General features: G+C 39.3%; 2 protein-coding genes across 2 annotated transcripts; one reads left to right on the plus strand and one right to left on the minus strand.

The window, feature by feature from the left end:
- The first annotated feature begins 22 nt into the window (after nt 1-22).
- Nucleotides 23-20727, plus strand: LOC145492756 (kinesin-like protein KIF14). Its single transcript, XM_081472145.1, has 39 exons — nt 23-872; nt 2299-2530; nt 3081-3103; nt 3178-3259; nt 3432-3530; nt 4331-4383; nt 5025-5055; nt 5504-5611; nt 6039-6182; nt 6606-6730; nt 7133-7231; nt 7922-7995; nt 8117-8255; nt 8550-8613; nt 8719-8821; nt 9250-9319; nt 9437-9480; nt 9807-9865; nt 10085-10122; nt 10515-10649; nt 11219-11303; nt 11382-11456; nt 11800-11886; nt 12015-12080; nt 12459-12560; nt 12684-12756; nt 13019-13104; nt 13305-13340; nt 13692-13796; nt 13960-14069; nt 14195-14265; nt 14460-14633; nt 15050-15130; nt 15507-15623; nt 15953-16131; nt 16551-16688; nt 16842-16985; nt 17315-17395; nt 17852-20727. The coding sequence occupies exons 1-39, from the start codon at nt 118-120 to the stop codon at nt 18422-18424; spliced, it is 4860 nt and encodes a 1619-aa protein (XP_081328271.1). The 5' UTR covers nt 23-117; the 3' UTR covers nt 18425-20727.
- A 102-nt stretch (nt 20728-20829) lies between these two features.
- On the minus strand, nt 20830-22675 carry LOC145492789 (transmembrane protein 163a-like). The gene has a single exon (XM_081472177.1). The coding sequence runs from the start codon at nt 21656-21658 to the stop codon at nt 20837-20839; it is 822 nt and encodes a 273-aa protein (XP_081328303.1). The 5' UTR covers nt 21659-22675; the 3' UTR covers nt 20830-20836.
- Nucleotides 22676-23477: the final 802 nt, after the last annotated feature.

Below are 23477 nucleotides of genomic sequence, written 5' to 3' on the forward strand. Positions count from 1 at the left end.
TGATCAATCGACCCGCTGCTGGTTTCGATGCGTTCGTTATTTTGAAACTTGATAGATTATGGATTTTTGGTAATTGTTGCCTTATGTTGTTGGTTTTCTTCGCTTGAAATGTGAAATATGTCTACTCCGACAAAAGCAAGAGGGAAGCGCGCACTGCCGAACGTTCCTCTCAACAGAGCGGCAAGTGTTGATCGCATAGTTACAACGACGCCGAGATCAACCATCTCCAAGAGGACTGATTTTGACTCTGCGTGTGGTGATGTGAAAAAGAACAGAAACTGCAACTCACAGCAGCAGCAAAGGAACGGCCCGATCATGAATTCGAAGGTTCCATCGGAATTGTGTTCTAGAAGGAAAGATCTCTCGTCAAGCGATAGTGGTTCCAATACGAGTTCACCTTACAATTCTCCTCGAGCAACGCGGAAGGGGACCGTCGGACCAGTGGTGGCCAATATTGCAGACAAATTCTCTACTGGTCCTCACAAAACCACGGTAATGGAAGGTAACGAAACAAAAGAAGAGGCAGGGAGTACTGAGAAAAAGATCGCACGTGTTCTGCCAATGACACCACAATTCATTGAAGAACACCTGATCACGAATCCTGAAGACGAACCTTCGTCCACTAAACATGAGGAAGAGTATTCTTTGAAAATCAATAAACTGCAGTCTGCGTTGGAACTGAATAATGGTAATGCTGTATTAAAGGGCTTGTTGACACCTAAGACTTCCGAGATCAACGCACTCGGCGTTTTACAAGCAAAGATGGCGGGAACACCATCCATTTCAACAACACCACAACAACCGTTCTCCGGCGATGATGGCGAGGGATCGAGTGTGCGGGTTGGTGTAAGAGTGCGACCTTTCTTACCGAGGTAATGTGATACGTTTTGTGTGATAACACGATAACAGCTTACTGTTACTAACAGAAGGCAAATGTTGTGACCGCTTATAAATGAATTTGTTTGTTCTTGGGTATATTACAATGCGCAAGTGTGACAAACTCTACACTTTATATTGATCATCAGCTGATCACGATCATGTTCTATCCAGAATTCGTTGTGCAATGATTGATTTCTTATCGATAAATGTTTGCCCAAACAAAGTTTTGGTGTTGGGAGAAGTTGGTATCGTTTTATTCTTACTGGATGTACATTTTAATTTTGGAAACAATGCAACACGCTTTGACGATAGTGTGTTACATAACCTTGAAGCAATATTGGAGTACTTGGTTTGTAAATCAACGTGCAAATCATTGCTTTCGTGTCACCGCAAAAGAAGAAAGAAAGATGTTGATCACACGTTCGTATTGCTAAGCATTCGAGCAGGAAGCATCCAAAACGTTTGTTTACACAATTAGCATTCTTGCCCAATGACGACTTAATTAAAGCCTCGTTAATTCATTTGCGTCTATTGTATGTGATCGGCACCTTTGTTTCTGTTCATCAAGATTTAAAGATAATTCAAGAACCAATATAAGAGATGAATGGTTGATTTACGATGCTTGTGTGCTATGGAGCTGGCTTACATGCTCTAATTTTGAGTGGTCATTCTCATTGTTTTTTGTCCATCTGCAACAGTTGGTCTTAAGACTTTAATATTATTTAAAAACCCAGTTCCTCAATTGAATCAGTATGACTCTCATAATTTATCTTAAGTATACAAAGTGATGCTATCAAGCACACATGTAAGAAATTATGACTTTTTTCTCGGAAATAGAATTAATAATATTGTAAAATATAGAACTTGAGAAATGCTTCTGTCATTAACCAAATGAAATGAATAAATTATTACAGACCCACATGATAACCACAGGTAGCAAAATGCAAAGAGAAAGAGTTTTGTACATATTTATGTATCAGTTAAGCCATAAATTATTGCAAATGCAAACCTGAAAATCAATAATGCACTGCTCTTTCCTACTGACATAACATTTCTCCCTGTATGATGAAACTTCAAACTGTAAGGAAAGGTTCTTATAAAAGGGCTATTAGTAAAAGGAAATCTTTGAAGCACAGTTAATGGAGTGTGATGTTTTAGGTCCCTGCTAGGTCGTTATTGTTATGTTATTAATACAATTGTGAAATGTAATGCAATGGATCCTAATGTCTTTCTCATCTCGAAAGAAAAATGAAGACTTTCATCAAGCTACACGAGATCCTTACTTTGTTAATGGTAGATTTTTGCACAACTCATGAAATTCAATGCTGACACACTTGTTAGGTATATACATTTAATAATTTATAATTACACCTAGTAACAAAGAACCAAATGTATAAAGTTTTTGTTTTTACTTCACAGAGAAGAAAGTGACCCGAAAGTGAAGCTTTGCATTTCTATGAAGGACAACGAGACAGTAATCACTTCAGATGCTGGAATGGAATACGAATTTGTATATGACTATTCCATTTGGTCATGTGATCCAAAGGACGCTCATTATGTTGGACAAGAGAAGCTGTATGAATTGATGGGACGTCCTCTTCTGAACAGTGCATTTGAAGGATATAACACCTGTCTGTTTGCTTATGGCCAGGTAATACATGTACTTCAGTAGAAACAATGATCCAAGGAAGTACTGGTATCAACCACCTTGATTCAGGTGCATAGTTAGGGATTAATTAAAGAGAACAACAGAGTCACTCTGTATTTAAAGTTGAGTCATCGTTTCAACATGGAACTGAAAAAGCAAAAATGATATATTTTTCAATATTAGAGAAGAACCCAAAGTTCGACATCTGAATCAGTAATGATTGACGCATTTATATCTGGGTCGACCTGGCCATTGTATTCCATTACCCCAGTCAAATAGAGTGAAAACAACAGAGTGAAATATAAAATATATTTTACTTAAAAGATTTTGTGTTGAATTATAATTAGCAATTCAGTGCAATTAGGACTGACTTCTGAATCAACTGCTGCAGAACTTATTTATTTGAGTCAACTAAAATGTGTATTATTAAATAGGTTGGGCTCATGCAAAGCTCGATGTTTAAACCTGGCTTAAGAATGTTAGTCATTGCAGTTTTAAATCACTCTGGTGTAGGATATTTTTCTAATCAGCTGTTCATATTTTTCTCTTACAGACAGGATCAGGGAAGTCGTACAGGTTAGTCACATTAAACAGATTAATTCAAACATGTACAAATGAATTATTTTACATACTTTCTGCTCAATTTTCAGTATCATGGGCCAGGGAGATGAACTTGGTGTTTTACCAAGATTCTGTGAAGAGCTGTTTGACAGGATCAAATGTTGGAATGAGGTGATTTAAATACTGTTCATTTGTAAATGCTACAAAAATTCAAATTCTACTTAGCCTCTTACGCTGTACCAAAGAAAAGTTGTCTTGTATCATTAAGGGGTTTATAAGACATGTATGAAGACCTGTCAGTATTACTTGCTTTTTTGTGATTTCTTTTATTTATCATGTGCAGCTGCAGTTTACAGTGGAGATAAGTTATTTTGAAATCTACAATGAAAAGATTCATGACTTGTTGGCACCCAATAAGAAGAAGGACAACAAAAAAGTTCAGGTAAATTTCTTAAGCTTGTTATTTGGAAACTCTGTTCAAAGTTTGATGGCATAGTTATGCTAAATAATGACCTGTAAATTGGGCATCCACAACTTGGTATAGGTTTGGCTCAAGCCAACAATCAATAAAGGGACAGGAACAAAAGAAGTAATTTTCCCTACAAAGTGGGCTTTCACAGGACTCCTGGATTGGTGTGTGACATTTTCAGACTGCAGACTTTTAAACTGATATCGTTGTCCATTTCCATTTCTGAAAGATAATAACCAGGCTAATCTGAGAGTTATTCAGGCTAACCCAAGCACTATTTAGGCCTAAATGTAGTCTTCAGTCTGCAATCTGCAAGTGTCATACAGCACAACTGGATACTCTTCTACAGCTATTAAAGCTTGTTGGCAACACTGCAAACTTCAGATTAACACTTAATAAATTTTGTTAAGAATAATAATTGGTGGAAGATGGAGTAGTTGACTACTCTACCTCTTGGCCAATCTGCTGCTGGCGGTAGTTTCTCATTTTCTTACAGTACTCAAATTGGAATTCTCCATGCCCCGATCGCCAGATTTTCTCAGATTTACCTCAGGCGCCTGATCATACCTTTTAGTACACTTAGACAGCAATCATGTATCAGGCTTGTTTGGTCTGGCTGTGGGTACATGCATCAACCAAACTTTGCCTGCCAAGTGTACTAAGAACCTTGGTACCATTACCTTGCTTAATGTATATTCTGATGTCAATACTGTGTTTTGCGTTGCATGGAATCTGACTACAGTTATTTTCATTTCATCTCATTTCTGTTGTAGTTGAAGGTCAGAGAACATCCAATCCTGGGACCATTTGTTCAAGATTTATCCACGTAAGTTAACACTTTGAAATCATTTTCATCTCATCTAAAATGCTTACCGGACAACCTCATTCATTTAGCCCCATTTCATTGTCATCATTTATTATAATGGAAATTCTATCTTAGACAGTGTGCTATTGTATTCCAATAAAGTACAAGTAATCTAATAATGTCCATAATATTTGCTTTGATTTAAAAAATAATAATTTCTATTTACAAGGCTAAAAAAAAATAACTATTTTTTAGCCTTGTAAATAAAACTTATTTAACCTAATAATATTGTATTCACCAGGTGATGAGCAATGTGAATGTGCTTGGAAACTACATCCCTTTCTTATATTTACATCTTTCCTCAAATTAGACATTAGGATGTGTGACTGCACTGGTCAATACATTTAACGAATGGTAGTCAGGGTTGTTAATACAATGTATGTCTTAAGTCACTTGTTGGCTCGATCTTCACATCCTTAACAAACCTGATGATTTGTGGGTGAATTGTATCAACCACAAGCAAGTTCACCCAAAACATCAGGGCCCATCAAGCCTACTCAGTCCTAACAGGTATTAGGGGTTATGGCTCTTAATGACAGTTTGGTACTATGCTTGATTGACCTTTACAAATACTTTGTCCATTTCATTCGTTTCTTCTTTAGATACACTGCAAGTTCATTTGCAGATGTTGAGGTGAGAAAATCTTAACTGGTGATATTATAGGTGATGCTTAGAAATCTTATTTAACATCTTTAAGTACATGAATTGGCACCTTGGAACTCTTGCACATGGATAGTATAAATACCACAATCTAACTGGTTTTTTTTAACTTGAAAAGTAAGTCAAGGTGGCTTTAAGACATTGTATATTTTCACTGATGCTAAAAATATCAGTCTTGTTTCCCAGTCTGTTTCTCACATCCTCCAGCATCTATAAGACTTTGTTTTGAATTAGCTCAAGATTATGTTTCTCCAAAGCATTCACTTTAGGTTTACTGATGGAAATCCTTTTTTTTTTTTTTTGAGCAAGTACAGGAAATCATAATGCTCTTCATCTTTAAGATGCAGGCGATGAATTTACTGAAAGCAAATTTGTTTTCTTCTAATGTTTTATTATTATTATTATTCTGCTTTTATTTTAGTCTTGGCTAGCTGTTGGAAACAGTATCAGAGCTACAGCTGCCACAGGAATGAATGACAAGAGCAGTCGTTCTCATTCAGTCTTTACCATGGTTATGACGCAGACAAGGGTAATTAGTGTAGTTGTAAAACTTAATTATCTAGTATGGGCTGTTAGCACTAAGTAAGTCAAGTAGCTGCACCTGTCAGAGTCTATTCCAATTTTTGTAGCATGATGTGACCAAGAGTATTTGTACTCTCGCCATATGCTAGCCTGTTGTAGGTCACTGATTGCGGTGTCTTGTCAGGTTGCTTGAGAGTATACACCTGGGTGGAGAGAGGGACTTTTCCCAACGGCATACACATACAACATACATACAATCATGTACTCACTGACCCCAGAGAGTCCTTTTTAGTTGAAATTATTTTTCCAACTTTTTTGATAAAATAAGTCAAACCTCCTGTTGCACTGAATTTCAGTGTTAGAAGGCTCTTAGTTAACTCCAGTGACTTCTCCAAAACAGTTTAACTGCAGTAGTATCTTTTGTTTGCCTGTAGACTGAAATATTTGAAGACTCAGAGACACAAATGACGACAGCCAGTAAAATTAACTTGATTGATTTGGCCGGAAGTGAGAGGGCAAGTCAAGTGCTAAACAATCAGGTGATCAAGACAGCAGACACAGCAGCGCTCAGACTCAAGGTAACAATATACACAATTTCTCTATAATCTCAATTTTTCGCATGATGAAGTTGAAGGAAACATCAAGATGCAAGAGAAAACAAAACTAACCTTAATATCGTCCATGTAAATTTCTTTCTGAGTCAATAAAGATTATTGCTAGTTTGCTAGTGACTGTTTTGTTGGAGTTAAGTTTAGTGTAGAGTAATAAGGCCAAAAGAATAACCCAAATTCAAAGTAACCTCTGGTTAGTGGGAGAGCAGGTCACAATTGCTTAATTGTCACCTGTCGGGCAACATTTAGATTTTAGCCATTGCCACATGATAATTAATCAACCAAATAAGAGCAAGTGGCAGATTCAACTTAACTCCTGCATTTCATTTGTCATGCCAAGTAATGCTGATTGCTTCAACTCCATGTTGATGTTGTTGACTTGCATTCCAGGAGGGCGGGAGTATCAACAAGTCACTGCATACCCTTGGTAAAGTCATCTCCCTACTGTCAGACAGGGAAACAGAAAAGGCCAAAAAGAAAATGTACATACCCTACAGGGACTCCACTCTAACATGGTAAGGGTGAAAAGCATGCCTGATGCTAAATCTTTTTCTCATTACTTTAGTTGACCAATATTTCTCCAGATTATGATTAAGTTAGATACATGTAAATGCACAATGAATTTTCTTTTAGTTCATGTTTTAACTGCTTTGCATAGACATACGGCCAATCTAGATAGGAAAAAAGTTGCATTTTCAGAGTTCTCTTGATTTATGTGGACTGAAGCAACAAATCGTTGAGGGTTTCCCCCAAGACGACCACGGGGTGTTATTCCATGAGACCATTGCAGAGTTGAGGCTAAAAAGAGAAATGTGATACTGAAGACGTCAGACTCGAACTCTCTACCACTTCTCCCTCATTTCAACTCGTTGCACAAAGGACAAGTCAGAGTTTAACGCTGTTACTTCCCTTGACAGGTTACTAAAAGACAGTTTAGGTGGAAACTCCAAAACAGCCATGATAGCAAATATCAGTCCTGCAAGCACTTCGTTTGGAGAATCTCTGAGCACATTACGATATCCTTTTACAAACAGCTATTTTTGACAATGAGACTAAAAACATCGGTCCACTCGCTGATCAGTCACCTCAGATTTTAGCCACTGAGGTGTTTATTAAACTTGGTAGCTGAATAGGGGGGAGAGGTGCATATTTGGGACGGGGCGGTAATTTCACTTTGTTACCTGACATCTCTGAAGTGCCCACGCTACAAACTGTGACCTTGGTAACACCATTTACAAATTACAAATTACAAATAAATCTTTCTCAACTCACTACTGATGAAGCTAAACTCGGTATCTTGGAGAGCAATAAATTGGCAAATAGGAGCTTATTGTGTTTTTTAGACAGTACAATAGACGTGTTGCAATGTCCACGGTCCATAAAGACGAAGAAGAATAGTCAAACAGAAAAAAAAAAAGCAAAAACAAAGTACAGGTAAAACTTAGAGCGTATCGTATTAGAGGTAAACTTACCGGAATGCATGGCGCGTATGACGTACTAGACAACTTTAATTGAGGGGTGGCGAGTATTGGCATAAGGGCACTGAATCCAGTCATTGTGGTATTTATTTGATAAGATCGTTATAATGCTCAAAGCTAACTTTTTGTATTGTTTCCTTCTCCATTAAAGTTATTCGTCTCAAATGTAAACTCAAATTTACCTGCAAACCGTGCATTTTTGCTTTTTTTTTCTTAACTGTTTTGCAAATATGCTCAGAGAGCCCGTACAATTGTCAACAGAGCGGTTATCAACGAGGATCCAAATGCAAAGATCATAAGAGGTTTGTTGGAAATATTTTACGCACGCGCTAATGGTGTTTTAACATCGCGGTATGGCTTTAATTAGCCGTAAGATTGGTATAAGTACTTCAGAATGATGTAGTTTATTTTTTCTCTCGCCAGAGTTGAAAGCCGAGATCGAGAGGCTGAAACTTTCTCATGGAGACGGCAACCAGGAAATAAGTGCAATAGCTCTGGCGGAAGTTGCTCTGTTGAGAGAGAAACTCAAAGAAACCCAATATCTTCTGGCTGAATCAACTCGGTCAGTTAACCATATGTTTTTTGTGGAAACAAGAGATTGTCATTTTTGGTAAAAAGCCCTTGTTATCATACCCAAGACGATTCTGGTTCCGACGAATCAGAAAATGCGGGATGTTCTCTCGCCAACTGTTCTTTTCATGTGCCCACACCCCCTTGCGCTCGCACTTATTCAGGCTTCCGCCATTTTACATACTTACACACAATTGAAAGAACCATTTGGGGCAGCAAGTCTTTCTCTGGGCGAACTCGGGGATTTATGTAATACTAACTCTTGTTTCTCCGCATCAACATCAAGGAACTGGCAAGAAAAACTTGCGTTGACGGAAAGGAGAAAACTGGAAGAGGCAGAAAAGCTGAAGGTAATGCGAATGGGAAGATATTTAACGAAAATTTTCAAACTTGATACACCGGTTTTTTGTTCGTGTTTTTGAGCCTATTAAAACTGTTGTTTCGGTATTTCGCAGAAAGCTGGTATCTCGTTTAAGGTGGATAACCGACTACCGAATCTTGTCAATTTAAACGAAGACCCCCAGCTGTCGGAGATGTTGCTGTACATGCTGAAAGAAGGTATGCGGTAAATCTACAGTGGAGTGTGGTTCATAGAGAGTGAATCAATGTTGATGATAGCACCAACTGCGCGTTTTACCACCCAACAAAAGCCTCATGTCCCGTATAAAGATGGGATATTCCATACTCTTCAACGCTGTTATATTGCATCGTATGGTGTGTTGAGGCGGAAAACTTCGACCAGTAAACGTAATTAAAACGTGATTCGTGCTGTAACCAATTAGAGAGAACGTGTAGTCTTTCAACCAATCAACGACAAAATCAAAACCAACAGGGACAATTACGCGCTTGGCACCAGTTACATGTTTTTGTTACCATTTCTTATTGGTTCGCTCTGTTATCTATGGTTATTGTGATTGGCCAGATATGATCTATTACTGATTTAAAAACTGCTCTGACTACTTTAAAATCAAATTGCTTGTTTGTAGGGGAGACGACAGTAGGTCAGCATGATCATGATATTAAACTGAATGGTGCTCTTGTGGCAGAGTCTCATTGGTAGGCTTTTGATTAATCAAATAGCTGTTTGCTTGTGCTTTCTTTTTCCATTGAAAGACCTTCTTTTCTAGCGCAGGTGAAATTGTGCGTATTTTAATTTTACGAATTGTTTTTCAGTGTCTTACGAAATGAGGGAGACAAGGTTACTGTATCACCAATAGGTAAATTACTTCCACTTGATATTGTTTTCAATTCTTCAATCTCCAGCGGTGGTCAATTCTCAACCTTTCAAAAATTCCAGTGAAGTAGGGCCAATGGAATGAATTGCGCCATCATCTCAGAAACACGGCCGAGTGATAAAAACTAAATTCTGCCTACTTGAATACAGCACATAGAGCAGCGAGGTTAAGTTTGATGTTGGTTTTGCGTCTAGAACAATTTTAAATCTATTCCTTTTTACCGCTTTTTGTCGACTGTCGCCTATTCGTACAAGTGTCCGCGCAAATGCAAATGCTGTAATTTGTTCTGACACAGTGTTTTGTTTTAGGAGATGCGCCAACGTACGTCAATGGTCAGCTGATTGTGGAAGAGACAATACTTCACCATGTAAGTGATCGCAAATTGACTGTCGATGTGTGAGTAATTTTAGCTTCTAGCATGCCGATAAATTTCCGGTTATAAGCCCTGGGCGTATACAACTTCATTAGGGGTTTGGGATGGGCTTATAAACAGGACGCTAATAACCGGTACGCTAATAAGTAGTGTACTTCTCAATTTACGGCTTTGCTCATCCACATAATTTGTTTATATATCTTATACTTGCAGGGCGACCGTGTTGTTATTGGAGGCGACCACTTTTTCAGGTATATAGAGTTTTTTGTGTTGTTTTGCTTCGTTTTTCTTTAAAATTATAACAGTTCGTCTTCTTTTTTCCCGAAAATGCCGGAAACGGATCTTGGAATATTTGTCGATTTTAAGCCCAATCTGGCTGGAATCTAAATTCTCTGCCAACTTTTTAAAAGGATTGATTGTGTGTGTGTGAGTGAATTAAAAAGTAGGTACTTGTGAATGTACATGCGGCTACTGTGACAAGGGGTGACAAGGTGTTCGCAATGCTTATCGGTGCACGTATTACAGCCACTTACCTGTCCTTGCAGTTAGTTTTATCCTCTTGTTTTTACGTATTTATTGCGGGTCGAAACTTGCAATTTATGTTTTCTTTTCTGCGCCAAATGCATTGTTGATTGTATCGTAGGTTAAACCATCCTAAAGAAGTCAGAAGGAGAAAGATGAGTACTTCTGCGGCCCCAGAAGGAAGTAATCAAGAACCTGTAGTCGTTAAAGACTTTGAGTTTGCAAGGAATGAATTAGCACAAGCACAGGACGCAAGGTGAATATCACAGAGTGGTGTTTTCGTGACATACAAAGAGTGCAATGAACTTGTAATCAGAGCTGGCGGCAAATTGTGTTATTTGTTGCAAGCACTGGAAAGCGTGACGCGTGCGGTAAGCCCGGGAGAGATAATCTCTTCTCTGATTGGTTGGAGCGCTTTGTGCTAGCCAGTCAAGTATACTAGTGGTGCTTCCATTATGCCAAAGATTCCGGAAATTTCGGTCAGAAGTCAAATGGAAAGGTCGGTTTCAGTTTAGTCCGACCGGAATATTTGGGACCACCTCCGTTCCATTTTGACAAATCAGTTCATTGCCCTACTTCTCTCCAGTAGATTTCACTTATGTAGGAAATTCGGAAAAGGAATGAAAAATGGTAAGAGCCATCCCTCTTGGTTGGCCCGGTTTGATCGGAAAATGTCGTTCCATTTTCCTCGGGTATTCGCACCGGACTCTGATCGGTCGGTCTGGCATAATGCAAAGCACCCTGGCCGTAATAACGAGGTGACTAGGCCGCACTAACGTGGTGACTCTTAATGCATTTTAATCGCTTGTGCACTTCTCATCACAGGCTTCAAGCTGAGTTAGAAGAAGCCAGAGAAGAGGCGAGAATCAAAGCACAGGAGGAAATCGTCGTTCGAATACAGGAAGCTAAGGTAATAATTGTCACAATGGATGATTCTAAACGAATCCAGCATTTCAGGAGGTAATTTGTGTTTGCTTTTGTCGAGCAGGAGGCTGCTCAACAGGAACTGTCGCAACAGAGGGAACAGTACGAGGAACGAGTTACACATCTCCATGAAGCTATGGTAAGTGCTGTCAAAAATCGCTTTTCTTATTGTGCGTCCGCGATGGAAAAAACATACTGACCATCTGAAAATGACCATTTCACCAGTAAAGGCATTGACTGATGGTTGTTATATATATCAAGAGCACCAGGTATAATGAACCGAATATCCAGAACTGAGTAGATCTGTTAAACCGATATTACATGGTACTTCTTACACTTTGGATGCGCTATTGAGATCGTGACGCGCCAAGAGTTTTCGTCCTACTCTGTATTTGACAAAAGTGGCTGGCGTCTAAGACGTTAATAACAGCGTAGAACTGGACTAAACTATCTTTTAAACAGCAGCTTTTTTGTCTCAATAGGAATCTCTCACGACAGAAAAGAAAGAAGCTGAATTGTCAAAACAAACAGCAGTGGAAAAGATTTCTGAACTAGAAGCACACAGACTGGTAGGTCTAATGTGCCGGTATAAACTTATCGAGCTACGTGTCCATGTTGAACAAGCCATTTGATCTTTTTCATTTTCACGCTGCTTTTATAATTGTGTGGCTTAATTTGTCTTTCAACTTTTTCTCAGCTATTGGAGCAAGAAATCCTGAACAACAGAAAAAGGTTACAAATGGAAGCTCTAGCCGCCAAACAGGTCAGTATGCTGATTAAAATAAACACTTGGCTCATAGTCTACAGCTGATTAGAAAGAATAAAACTTTCCTTGACAAAGCAAAAGAGCAAAACTAGGGAACAACATGCATTCTTCAACTTAGGTGAATCGAGTTGAAGAATTGGTACACAAAAAGGAAGCAGGGCGCGAAAAAACGAAGGGACGGTATACTTCCTCTCTGTGTCTTGTCCTCTCCCTAACCTCGTTCCGAGAACGAGGTTGGGGAATGATGCGAGAACGAGGTTGCTCTCCCCTCCCCCATTTTCTTCTCGTCTCGCGCGTCGCCTTTTGCCTTCGTATAACAGCGTAAACAAGCTATAGGACTTCAATAATATGAAACCAACACTGTCGCATTTACAGGCTTTGGAAGAAACCAAAATGAACCAGGTTCGAATTATGACAGAGTTGGAAAAAGAAAAGAAGAAAATGCAGGATGATGTACAGAAACTAAAGGACGCTAAGGTAAAAACAGAACTCAACATTGCGTGATTTTGATATTTTGGTTATTTTTGCAAAAAAAATATTTTCCAAAGAAGCTTTTTTTACATTCGTTGTTGCGATAACTTTTTTATTTTATTTTCCCAGCAAAACCGCGAAAAGGTGAGAGAGGAGTTTAGGGCGTCTTTTAACAGCATTGGAAGGAAAAATTCTCTAGCTGGTAAGCTTGCTGTAATGTCATGGAACTAGAAAATGTCCTCTTTTTAGTGGTGAACCAGCACGATAAGAGAGTACTAGAAGGGATTTAAAGAGATTTAAAACTAGGTCTTTACTTGATTTTTGTTAGTAAGGTGGCCATTAATTAACTGTAGGAGTGAAATTAAAGAATAATCTAAAAGCACGACTTAACACTTAACCTTTGCATATGGTTGCGAAAGGTGATAATGTTTTCCTCATCTGACTCATTGTGATGACTTCTGCAGATGATCCGAACAAGAAGGAGCTGTTAAGAATCACCATGTCTTTAAGAGAGGCCAACAAGATCAGCCAGAGCTTGTCAAAACACATCGTAAGTGATAACAAGACAGTCAGTCACCATTTACTCGAATTCCGTGTATAAAAGTTTCTCAATTCAGACTTCCACCATCCACCCAGATGCTTCTATTCGCTAATTTTACCTTTTCTTAAAAGGTTCCTGTGAATTGCATCTCTGTATCATCCTCTGTACCCTTATGTTAAGTTCTAAGGCTTTCTTTAATTCCATTGCAGACCTTTAGCCGGGATGATGTTTTTGTCGACGGAAAGGTAACAAAATCTCTCTTGTGTTTGTCATGGAGAACGTCTTTGCTCGTGAAAAGTGCAAAACATATTACGTGTGGGATAACCGTCAGTCATTCAAGATCAAAATGCTTTTCTTTATCGCTTGCTTACCCTAAAACTGTAGTTTGTCCTGTCCTTTTAAATAAGCATACTCCAGACCTGTGCCGCACTGACTAAACTGTGAAGTATGGTCATTACAAAGCTAAAATCAGTTTTTGTGTTACCTCGCATATCCAGATGGTGACAGAAGGAAACTTTTAATTCTTGCTTGATGTTACAATGTTCAGTTCACTCTAAATCGATGCATAACGTTTTAACGTTTTGCTGTATCTACAGTCAGAAATGAAGATTCGTTTGAACAACACGAAGAAAGGTCTGACGACTGTGTGGTCTCTGGAGAAATTTCAAAGCGCCTTGGAGCAGATGAGAGAGCTGTATCAGGTAAGAAACACTCCCAGATCAGTGAAACGTACTAGTGTCCCCAATTAGTCTATCTAGGCTAAACACAGACACTTAAATAAAGATTTTACTTACTTATTTACTTTTTCATGCTTTCTGACAAATAAATTTTCTGTTGTCAACTCTGTTCTTCTTTTCCGAACAGCAACGCGATAACGACAGCCTATCAGGGGAGTCTGGTGACGAAGTTGATCCTTTCAATGACCCGGATGATAAATGGGAGAAGGATTTCAAACTGGACTCGTCCAGTAGCAGGTTTGTGAGACATTGTGATGAATAATAAACTGACAAGTAGACTCTAGTAGTAGTTGTGCATGTGTCATAGACTGTCAACTGTGCATTTCACTTACACGACCACGTGACTGTATCTTCCTCCACAGACGTATTTCATCTCTCAGTAGTTCAGGATTGTCGTTTCGTGCCAGGTCGTCATCAGCGGGAAAACCACAAGGTACGTCATGTAATACACAGTAAACTCTGTTGCAATTTTGCGTTTTGTTTGCAGAACGATATGGGTTGACAAAAGTTAACAATTTTAAGTCTCTGACAACAGTAATGGTACTTTTGAACGACGTTGGTATTTGGTTGGTGTCGTCAAACATCAACCTACGTTTTAAGACTGCACTAAGGCAAATTTTTTTTCAGGATTTTCTTCAAACAAGGCTGAAAGTATCTTTGCCAAGTATCGTAATCAACAGAGCCAAGGCTCGTCATCCTCAGATGCCTCCGAGGTCCCTTCTGAGGACCCAGAAACTTCACCCGAAAGGCCTGTTGTAGAGACATCCAGCAGACCTCCTGTGGCTCCTTCCACTAGACGAAGTAAGCGCCATTTTATCTAATTTACTTCCGTTATATCTTCACTTAGGTTGACCAGTTAATAAAGTAAACAAGATTAAGGGGAGCATAAGAAGGAATATTCCTTAAAATACTGTATAGTTGAGCGGAGCAGAGGAAGTTGTGTTCGCTGTTACAAAAATTTATACCATGCCAAAGAAAATAAAGCTAATCAGAATACAGGAAAGCCATTGCATATTCGACGGTCTCCCATCGTGCGCGTATGTTGCACTGATTATGCTGGCCACGGTATTTTCTTTAGAATAACTAATATGTATTCAATTATCATAATGACGTCTACTCTGTCAAGACTACAGGGCTTAGATTTTCTCTTGCCACTGTAAGTCTATCGGATAATTCCTTCGTCATGAATGTAGAATTCACCTCTCTTTTAATTGCAGTGAGCGAGACAAGAAGACCTGGACCATCCGTGTCAAGGTTATGTAGAGATTCATTGAAGAATCAGCTGGCAACTTTAAAAGGTACACTATAAAATACAAACTACAGATCAAGCTAAATTACAAGTTCAGTGTGCTAGTTCATATGTGTTCTTTAGCGTGAAGAGCAATCTATTTTCCTTAGCAATATAAGTCGAACCTAGTTACGTTACAACGAAACCCGTTAAACCGGAAAGACTTGAATTACTTCTTGTGTTGCGAATTATCAGAGGACGCAATACATACCGGCCTAATGAGCGGGCATTGGTTTCGGGTCAAGAGGTCTGGGTTCCAGCGCTGACCAGGGTTCGTTCGGTTGTGTTATTAGACTAGACACTTTACATTTACAGTGTTTCGAGTTGCTAGCAGTGAAATGGAATCGATATTAAATGGCCATGGTTATGGTATGTTTGTTCTTTAGACATGTCTGATCCGTTTAACGAGCCATTGTACGAGAAAGTATTAAGAAGCGTCAAGGACCTCAGAAACAGTGTAACGAGCATTGTGAAAACGCAGGGGAAAACGTCTTCTGTCGGAGGTCAGTAAAGTCATTTCTGTTGATAGTTCTTTCAGTTGCAGTTTGTGTCTACCCAGATAGCCTGCGTCATCGAAGTCTACATCGTCTACATAGACCATTTTACATTTTTTGTAAAACTGGCAAGTCTGAGGTCCTATATTTCTATGAGTTTGCAATGGATTTTTATGAAATTCCACATATTTACTAAATTCGGTATGATTAACCATAATCGTGGAGTGGTCTCGTCCAGTGTTTAAGTTGCTGTCTTATGGATAGTCTTGTTGGTTTGTTTTTGTTTTTGTGTTGTTATTGTCCTTACTCTACACTGATCGTTTTCTTTTAAATGTCAGGAATCCAAAAAGAAGTTCCTCAGTGTTGTCTTGCCGCCACGTTGGCCTTACAAGTTCTCATTGAGCATGCGCGAATATGGGGCACTTCAGAAACCAACAACGTGCACTTTACTGAGCTGAGCTCACAACTGCTTGACACTGTCAAGCGATTAGCTGGTCACGTGATCGGTATTGTTGAGGTACGAGCATTTCTTGTGTGACCTGTGAACATGCTATTGCTAAATATGCTGTTGAAATTTACTTTTGGTAAGATTTTACTTGTTTTCCACTATTGTACTAGTATCGTGGTGTTCGAGGGAAGGAAGGGATCTCAATTTAAACATAGTCTTATTTTCAGAATAACGAGATTCGTGAATTCGTGACAAACCTATGTTTTCTCGCATCGGCTGATTGTGGTTTTATTGTAGTCGAACAACTCTTAATCCTAATTGGCTGTAACGCGTCAAATGGTAGACTAGTTAGTAGAAATTATTTAAATGTTTGTCGATACCAAAAGAAGAAACAGCTAAAAACGTTGGGCCTGGAACAAAATAAAAGAGGGCAAATCCTGAGGAGTAATCAATTTTTCATTCGGTGCTTATCGTTATTTTTCCTCTAGACTCTTGATGGATCGACCTCAAACATGGACGGTCTATTCTCGGCTTTCAATGATGACGTCAGACACATTGTTCGTCACACGGCCAAAATGGCGGTTCTTTCATCACATGAGGAACAAGCAATAGACCGGAACGACTCGGTGAGAGATTTTATCACACGGCGAGAGGGGCGGAGTAAACCAAGCATTTTTAATTGTTTTCCCATGCCTCCTTTATGGTTCTAGTTTCATAAACCATCTATAATATTTCTTTCGTTGTAGTGGAGTACTAATCAAGTTGTCTTCTTGTTTCAGACTGAAAATGATAACGAGTTAAACAAGGCGTTTATTGAAGGACAGGACATGTCCTTGGAAATATCTGTGCGTGATTCCATTTCTGTCATATCAGAAATTCAGGAAAAACTTCAGACAGACACTTTAGACTCCTGCAATACTGAGGTGCGTGAAAGGAAACCGTTGTTGTGCGCTGTAGTGGTCTGTCTGCTAGGGTTTTGATTGGTTCATATGGTTTGATTGACATACACGCGCTATTAAATTTCTCTTCATCCCCTCTGCCATGCCAACCTCAGGTTTAAAGGAATCGCGAGTCAGCCTCCTGTTCAGACATTCTTTTAGCTCGTCATGAATTCCTTCCCAACAGAATGTCTGCGTAGAGGCTAACCGTGAATTGGCTTTTAGTGTTTTCTTCATTTGAGCTTTTGTAGGACTACATTCCCAGCCTTTTCACGGATCAGAAGGCTGACCAATTCATCTTTCTTTTATTTAAGGTGGAAAGAGAAATAACTGAAAATGTGCTCTCACTTATACGAACCACTGGCGATTTTATTCACCAAGGACGAGAAGTACAGGTAATTTCAGATCACTTCCGCTTTCGGTCCGAGTTATACGAACATGACCAGTCTCTGATTGCTATTGTCTGACAGAATGAGCATTTCTGAGCACTCCGAAACTGAGGTGTTACATAAGACCATGTTATGTTACTTAGCAACCAGAACCTCTTACCAAAACCATACGCTCAGTCCTAAGGAGACTGAGTCGAGAGACAAGATTCAACTGACAGGGTATCCGACAGGGACGTAATTGGAAGAGCAGTGGGCGTTTTGAACGCAGTGGCGATCTCGGTTTAAGATGGCCTAGATTTAGAATGTCGATAAGCGGTCCGCTGGATTCAGCAAGGTTTGGCAAAAAAAGATAGAGTTTAATAGTACGGGTCTCGTCTGCTGGCAAACCGGCACCATTTGTCTGGGTCTGTATCACATTTATTACCGTATTCGTCTCTTTTTTGTCTTTTTCTGTTTCTTCAGATGCAGCTTGTCTCAACTTCGAACGAAAATAACCGGAAGGACACAGGGAGAAATCGGCTGATTTCTGTGAGGAAGTTCGTAAGCAGTGTGAACACGCTGCTACAGAGGACAAGAGACTTAGCTTCAAACGTACGCAAGGCTTGTGAAGATATGGACCTCGAGAAACTCGTTTCCTTGCCTGAGGAAATATCAACGTCGGCAGGAAATATCGTGCGGCAAGAACGAGCGTTTATCGACACGGAGTATTCAGCTGCTGTGGGGAATAATCAAAACATTTTGGATGAAATGGAGTATTTAGAAAAGAAATCCAATGATGTTGAACTAGCCGCTGGAGACTTGAGGAAAGTTTTGACGAGATTTCTGTTTCTTAGTCCGCCAAAGTCCTTACAAAAAAGAAGGAACTTCAGAGTGTTTCGAACTGGCAAGGATGATTCGGACGAAGACACGCACTCTCCGTCGACTCGTCGGTCAAACCATGTTAGGACTCCTCTGGCGTCTAGGAGTAGAGATTTATATAGCGGAAAGGAATCAAAAAGTAGTCGAAAACTATGGAGCAAAGAATCACCAATTTAGCAAAAAAAAAAACATTTTCAATTAAGCAGAGGTGAAAAGAAACACTCATTACCGTTTGCTTTATAGAACAGGCTCGTTAAAAATGGTGCGAAAGACGAGTTTGTTCACAACGACACTAAATTTAAGGACGGTGCCTACTAAACACAAAGGTTTTTGCGCCAAATTAGGACCACGCGGAAAAAGTAGATCTTTGCAAGGGCTATTGGAATTTTATTGATCTTTTTTTGAAAACTTTTGCGGTGCCCGTTACATCTTTTCCTGTCACCTCCCCAGTAAGTAAAACATTTGCGTATCTCGCACTTGTTTTGCGGGCACACTATGCCATCTGCAGGTACATGTTTACAGGTGGATTTCAGCATAATTCTCGACAGACAACGGCTGGTGTTTCAGCTGGAAGACGTTAACAGTTAGTGGTTAGCGATATGCTGCTATTCTAGTGTTCCTGTTTTAAGTACAGGTTTATTAGACTTGATTTGGTCACAGCAAGAAAATTTTGCTTTCATTTTAGTCGTGTACTTGGTAGAGTAGTTGATTGCGGCAATGTGAACCCAACGCGCGCCTGGCGCTTAAACCATGCCTTGCGTGATGCGCAGAACGTGTGCGCACTAACAAAAGTAGGCACCGCCCTTAATTTACTAAAGAAAAGTTGGTTGAAATGCAGCTGAGCAGTTCAAAGGAACAGCGGCTATATAGAAACAAATGTGTTGATGTATAGACTAAATGTGGTGACGGCCTGCGAATAGTCGTCTGGATATAGTGTGGTGGTACTGGAGAGTGTGTGAATATGTGAGGGAAGGGGTGGGGAGAAAGTGTGACTGTGGAAAATTATCGAGAGTGGGATTAACGAGAGAGTGAATTTATGTGAGAGGGCCTGAGCTCGAATTTCCCTCTATGGCCTAGATATAAAGATCTGCAGAGAATGACTGGTAACGAATTTCCTTATGAATCACTTGGTGAATGTATAGAACAAAAATAAATGTATAACGAGAAACGCCTAGAAGCAAACTGTCTCGTGTGCTTTTTGTTCCTCATTGTGGTATTGTGGTCTTTCGTCACTTTCTTAGAACGCTAATATATAGATTTAGCCAAGCCTAAAAGCGGAGCCCCTGATTACAATAATTAACCATTACAGAAAAGGGGATATTTTTCCCTGGATCAGAAACCCAAAAATTGATCAATTGTGAGCATGAGATTGTTTAGCGTGTGGTTTCACTATTTTTTTTACCCAAGATTGTACCCAAAATTTTTGAAATCGATGGGTTACCAAATTTTCTAAGGTATGGGGCTCCGCTATGAAACCAAAAAAAAAAAAAAAAAAAAAAAAAAAACAGAAAAAATCATGAACTCTAGCACCCAGGGGAGTGCACATTTTGATCGGGAGACAGTTTCCAACCAAAGCTTGAAAATATAGTTTAAAAAAATGAGCGAATTCGTACAAACCAGTTGCAATGAAACCTTGAAATCATGAAAAGCAGTTAGCTTTAGAATACTTAATCGTTACAATGGCAGGTGTCGAGGGGAATTTGATTTCCAATAAAAATTAAACTCCTGCCTATTTGAATTAAGTCAGTATTTCCTGTGGAAAATCGCGTAAATTCAGAGTGAGAGTGCAGAATCGACTACTGATGTCAAATGACACAGACCTTTCTCCGTCATGTGAAACTTTATTTTGTACAGTTAGTTTTGCAAGTTGGCAACATTAAACGTTGGGTGCTTACCATTTGTCAGCGGAATAAACCGGTTGGGGTGACCTTTGAATAATGGTAACGGTTTTTTCAAAATCAGCAAACCAACCGCACGAGATGGCGCTTACCATTTGCAATTCGATTTCTCGTAATTGTTTTCGGCTGATGAGAGACTGGAAACTGGAAAATTTAGCAAATGGTAAGGAAATTTCCACCGTTCCGTTCCGAACGGAAAAAGAAGGACTACCTCTGGAGGTAGCCTACAATTTCCGAACGGATTTTCCAGAAAATTACTGTTCCATTTGACTTTCAACCGAAATTTCCGGATTTTTTTGCTAAATGTTAAGCACCCGTTGTGTCCAGTTTTACATCATGATCAGTCTTGCACTGTCGGTCATTTCCATTATGTTCTTTTTAGGGTAAATCGGCGGGAAAAACCATACATTTTCAGTTCAAGTTTTTAAAATACAGTTCTTTTACTTACATTTAAATCCCATACATTTTGAATTTAAACTGAACTAAATCGAAATTTAGGAGAAAAAGCAAAGGCATATGAGGCAGGTGTTTTGTTAGCTTAAAAGGCATCCGGAATAAATTTAAAATCTTACAGCGGAAAAACATATATGTATTTGTCTAAAAAAAATAAATTAGAGAAAAAAAACCGCGATCTACTGTGAGCCCCGTTAAAGAAAAGAACTTAACTTAATTAATGTTTGTGTTTCTCTCTTCAAAACAGTTCGTATTCCTCGGGTACTCCAAATTTCTCTTTCTTCCACACTATTTTAACAATAATCAAGCAACCATAACAGAAAGTAATAAAGGCGATGGCTAAAGCAATGCCGGAGTCCAGCCACCATGTGGAATGCATTTCACTGTAGATGATGGTGCTTATGATCAAGCCTAGTGCCATTGCTGCCCCGCATGCGGAATCTATCGCGTCGATCCTTAACGCCACACTCTGTAGCTTATCAGCAATGCGGTATTTTAGCCAGAAGAAAGCGGAATAACACAGGAATCCGACCACTGAAATAGCGAGGAGAGCGATTGTTCTTCTTGGCTCCAAATCGCTGACAAGGAACTCTATCGCCCTGGCGAACATCATTAGCGCAGATAAGATGAAGCAGACTGCTATAACTACACAAGCCGTGCGCTCTTTACCGGGACCCAAGTCGCCGTTAACTCCTCGGTAGAAACGCCACACGATCATACCTGAAGATACAACGCCGAGCATGGCGTCGAAAGCGATGGCGAACGCCGCGGAACTCTCAGAATATCCCGAACTGACAAATGAAGCAATGCTGAGCATAAGCGTAACGTACATGGAGGCGAAAGACACGGCTAAAGCCGCACGTCGCCATCGCTGCTTTTCCTGCGTTGAAAGTTTGGTTTTCTTCTGTTTAGTGTCGTCGTCGTAAGGCGAAACGCAGGGAAAAGTGCCAAAATCGTCTTGAGGATTTGTCGGTTCTGTGGTAACACTAATCGGCGTTACTTCTTTGTCAAGCATTGGAGTTTTCATAGATGCATCGCTGTCGGCTCGTGCCTTATCCATGTTTCTGTCCTTTCCCAACTCCAGCTATTAACGTTGTTGTCTCTTGACCGGTAAATCTGATTTTACTCTGTTTCAATCGATAATTTCAGTTTTCGAGAGGCTTTGAGAATTCTCGGCTTCAAAACCGTTTACGTTCCTTTTAAAGTGAACTTCAATCAGTTGCTACATCTCAGAGGGCAATTTTCTATAATCCATTTGGTCTGGATTTATACGGTGAAGACGAATAAGCATTTACAGTTGTCATTAATTTTCCATAGAAACATTCAGTTTGTGATTTACCGACCAGTGTGTTATCCAGCCAGGTTGAGTTGCCTGTTCCAGTCTTACTAATGCAGTAGAAGAAAATTCTTTCTTGACGAACGGTGAACTTCCTCGTCACTTTTCGAAAGAGGAAAAAATGTGGTTTTCTTCTGGGTAAATAAATCGCCACAGGAAAAGTTAGATCCGTACTGAATCTAATGTGTAAATGGACGTTGATCGATCAGCGATTTCAATTAAATATTCATATTAGCGAACTTCGTGAAACAAGAAAATGTTAAAATTTAGTTCCGAGAAAAAGTAGATCGCGGTGGACACCTCGATTGAAATTCGACAATACCGTCTCCAACTGATTTCAAATGTTTTGTTAATTTGCCTTCTCGCGGTCCTTCCCCGCAAAATACAATTAACGAGTGAAATTAAAATGCAGAAATCGCGAAAAATATAACATCGTTTGCGTTATAACGAAGAATGGAGACTTAGAGGCAGGTGTTGTGCAATGATGCTATTGGAAGATAGTGTAATTTATTACTTATGGACTCAAGACTTTAGCCAATGAAGTGAAATCTCATCGGAACTACCGTCAAGGCTGTCTTGTCTCCCTCTATCTCCCAACACCCACTCTTTTGGCTAAAAAAATAAAAATTCAAGATGGCTAAACGTAAATTTTTCATTACCTAAATAAGTCTTGATATTCTTTGATTTCGCAGTCAACGTATTATTTTTAACTGAAGACGACGTGGAAAGAAACGTGTCGAATCAACGACTGCAAAGATCAGACAAAACAATGGAGAAACTGAAACATAGGCGTACGGGCACCTTCGGACTTCTGCAGGGGGGTTGACCTTCTTACCCGAAAAAAAATTACACAATTCCCGAATGGGTGAGTGTTAAAATAGGGATACAATCGCACTCAAATTGCAGTGAAATAAAAAGGTTCACAATTCTCAAGTCCAACGAAACTGCTATAATTTCAAAAATAGTTATTTTGAAACCTCGTGTATTCTATGAACTTTTATTTTATTAACTATTCATTTATTTATTTTACGCAGGACCCATGTTGATAGCAGTTTTTGTAACTGAAATGGTCATCCTGCATAAATATATTTATTTATTATTATTTTCATCTAGTAAAATCTGCAACTTATAAAAAAGTTATTTCTTCCTCGTACGAAAACTTCAAGAAAAATATAGAATTTAAAACGGCTGTTTGTGGAGCCGTTTCAAAACGGCTCTTCAAAACCACTGGGCAAACAAACATTAGTCATTACTGGCTTTGAGTTTGTCATTGTTGTGTTGATGGAAAATTGGGAATGGAGACCACAATTCTCATTTAAGCTCAACCGACATTTGGCTTTTCTTAAGCAGTATACCTGGATCTCTTATATTATTTGGCTATAAGTCCGATTTGGCAATGCAAGTAGCCTACAGGGCTTGAAACCTTTCGGAATGTTTCCTCCCAAGTGCTGTTGCCCAAATCATGAGCGTTTTGCCCTAAAAACTTCACAATTTCCGCTGCAGCCCCATCCCACCTGCCAGCCCGTAAGACTATGAACTGAAA

This window comes from Orbicella franksi, chromosome 1 (genome assembly GCF_964199315.1).
Source record: "Orbicella franksi chromosome 1, jaOrbFran1.1, whole genome shotgun sequence".
Lineage (NCBI taxonomy): Eukaryota > Metazoa > Cnidaria > Anthozoa > Scleractinia > Merulinidae > Orbicella > Orbicella franksi.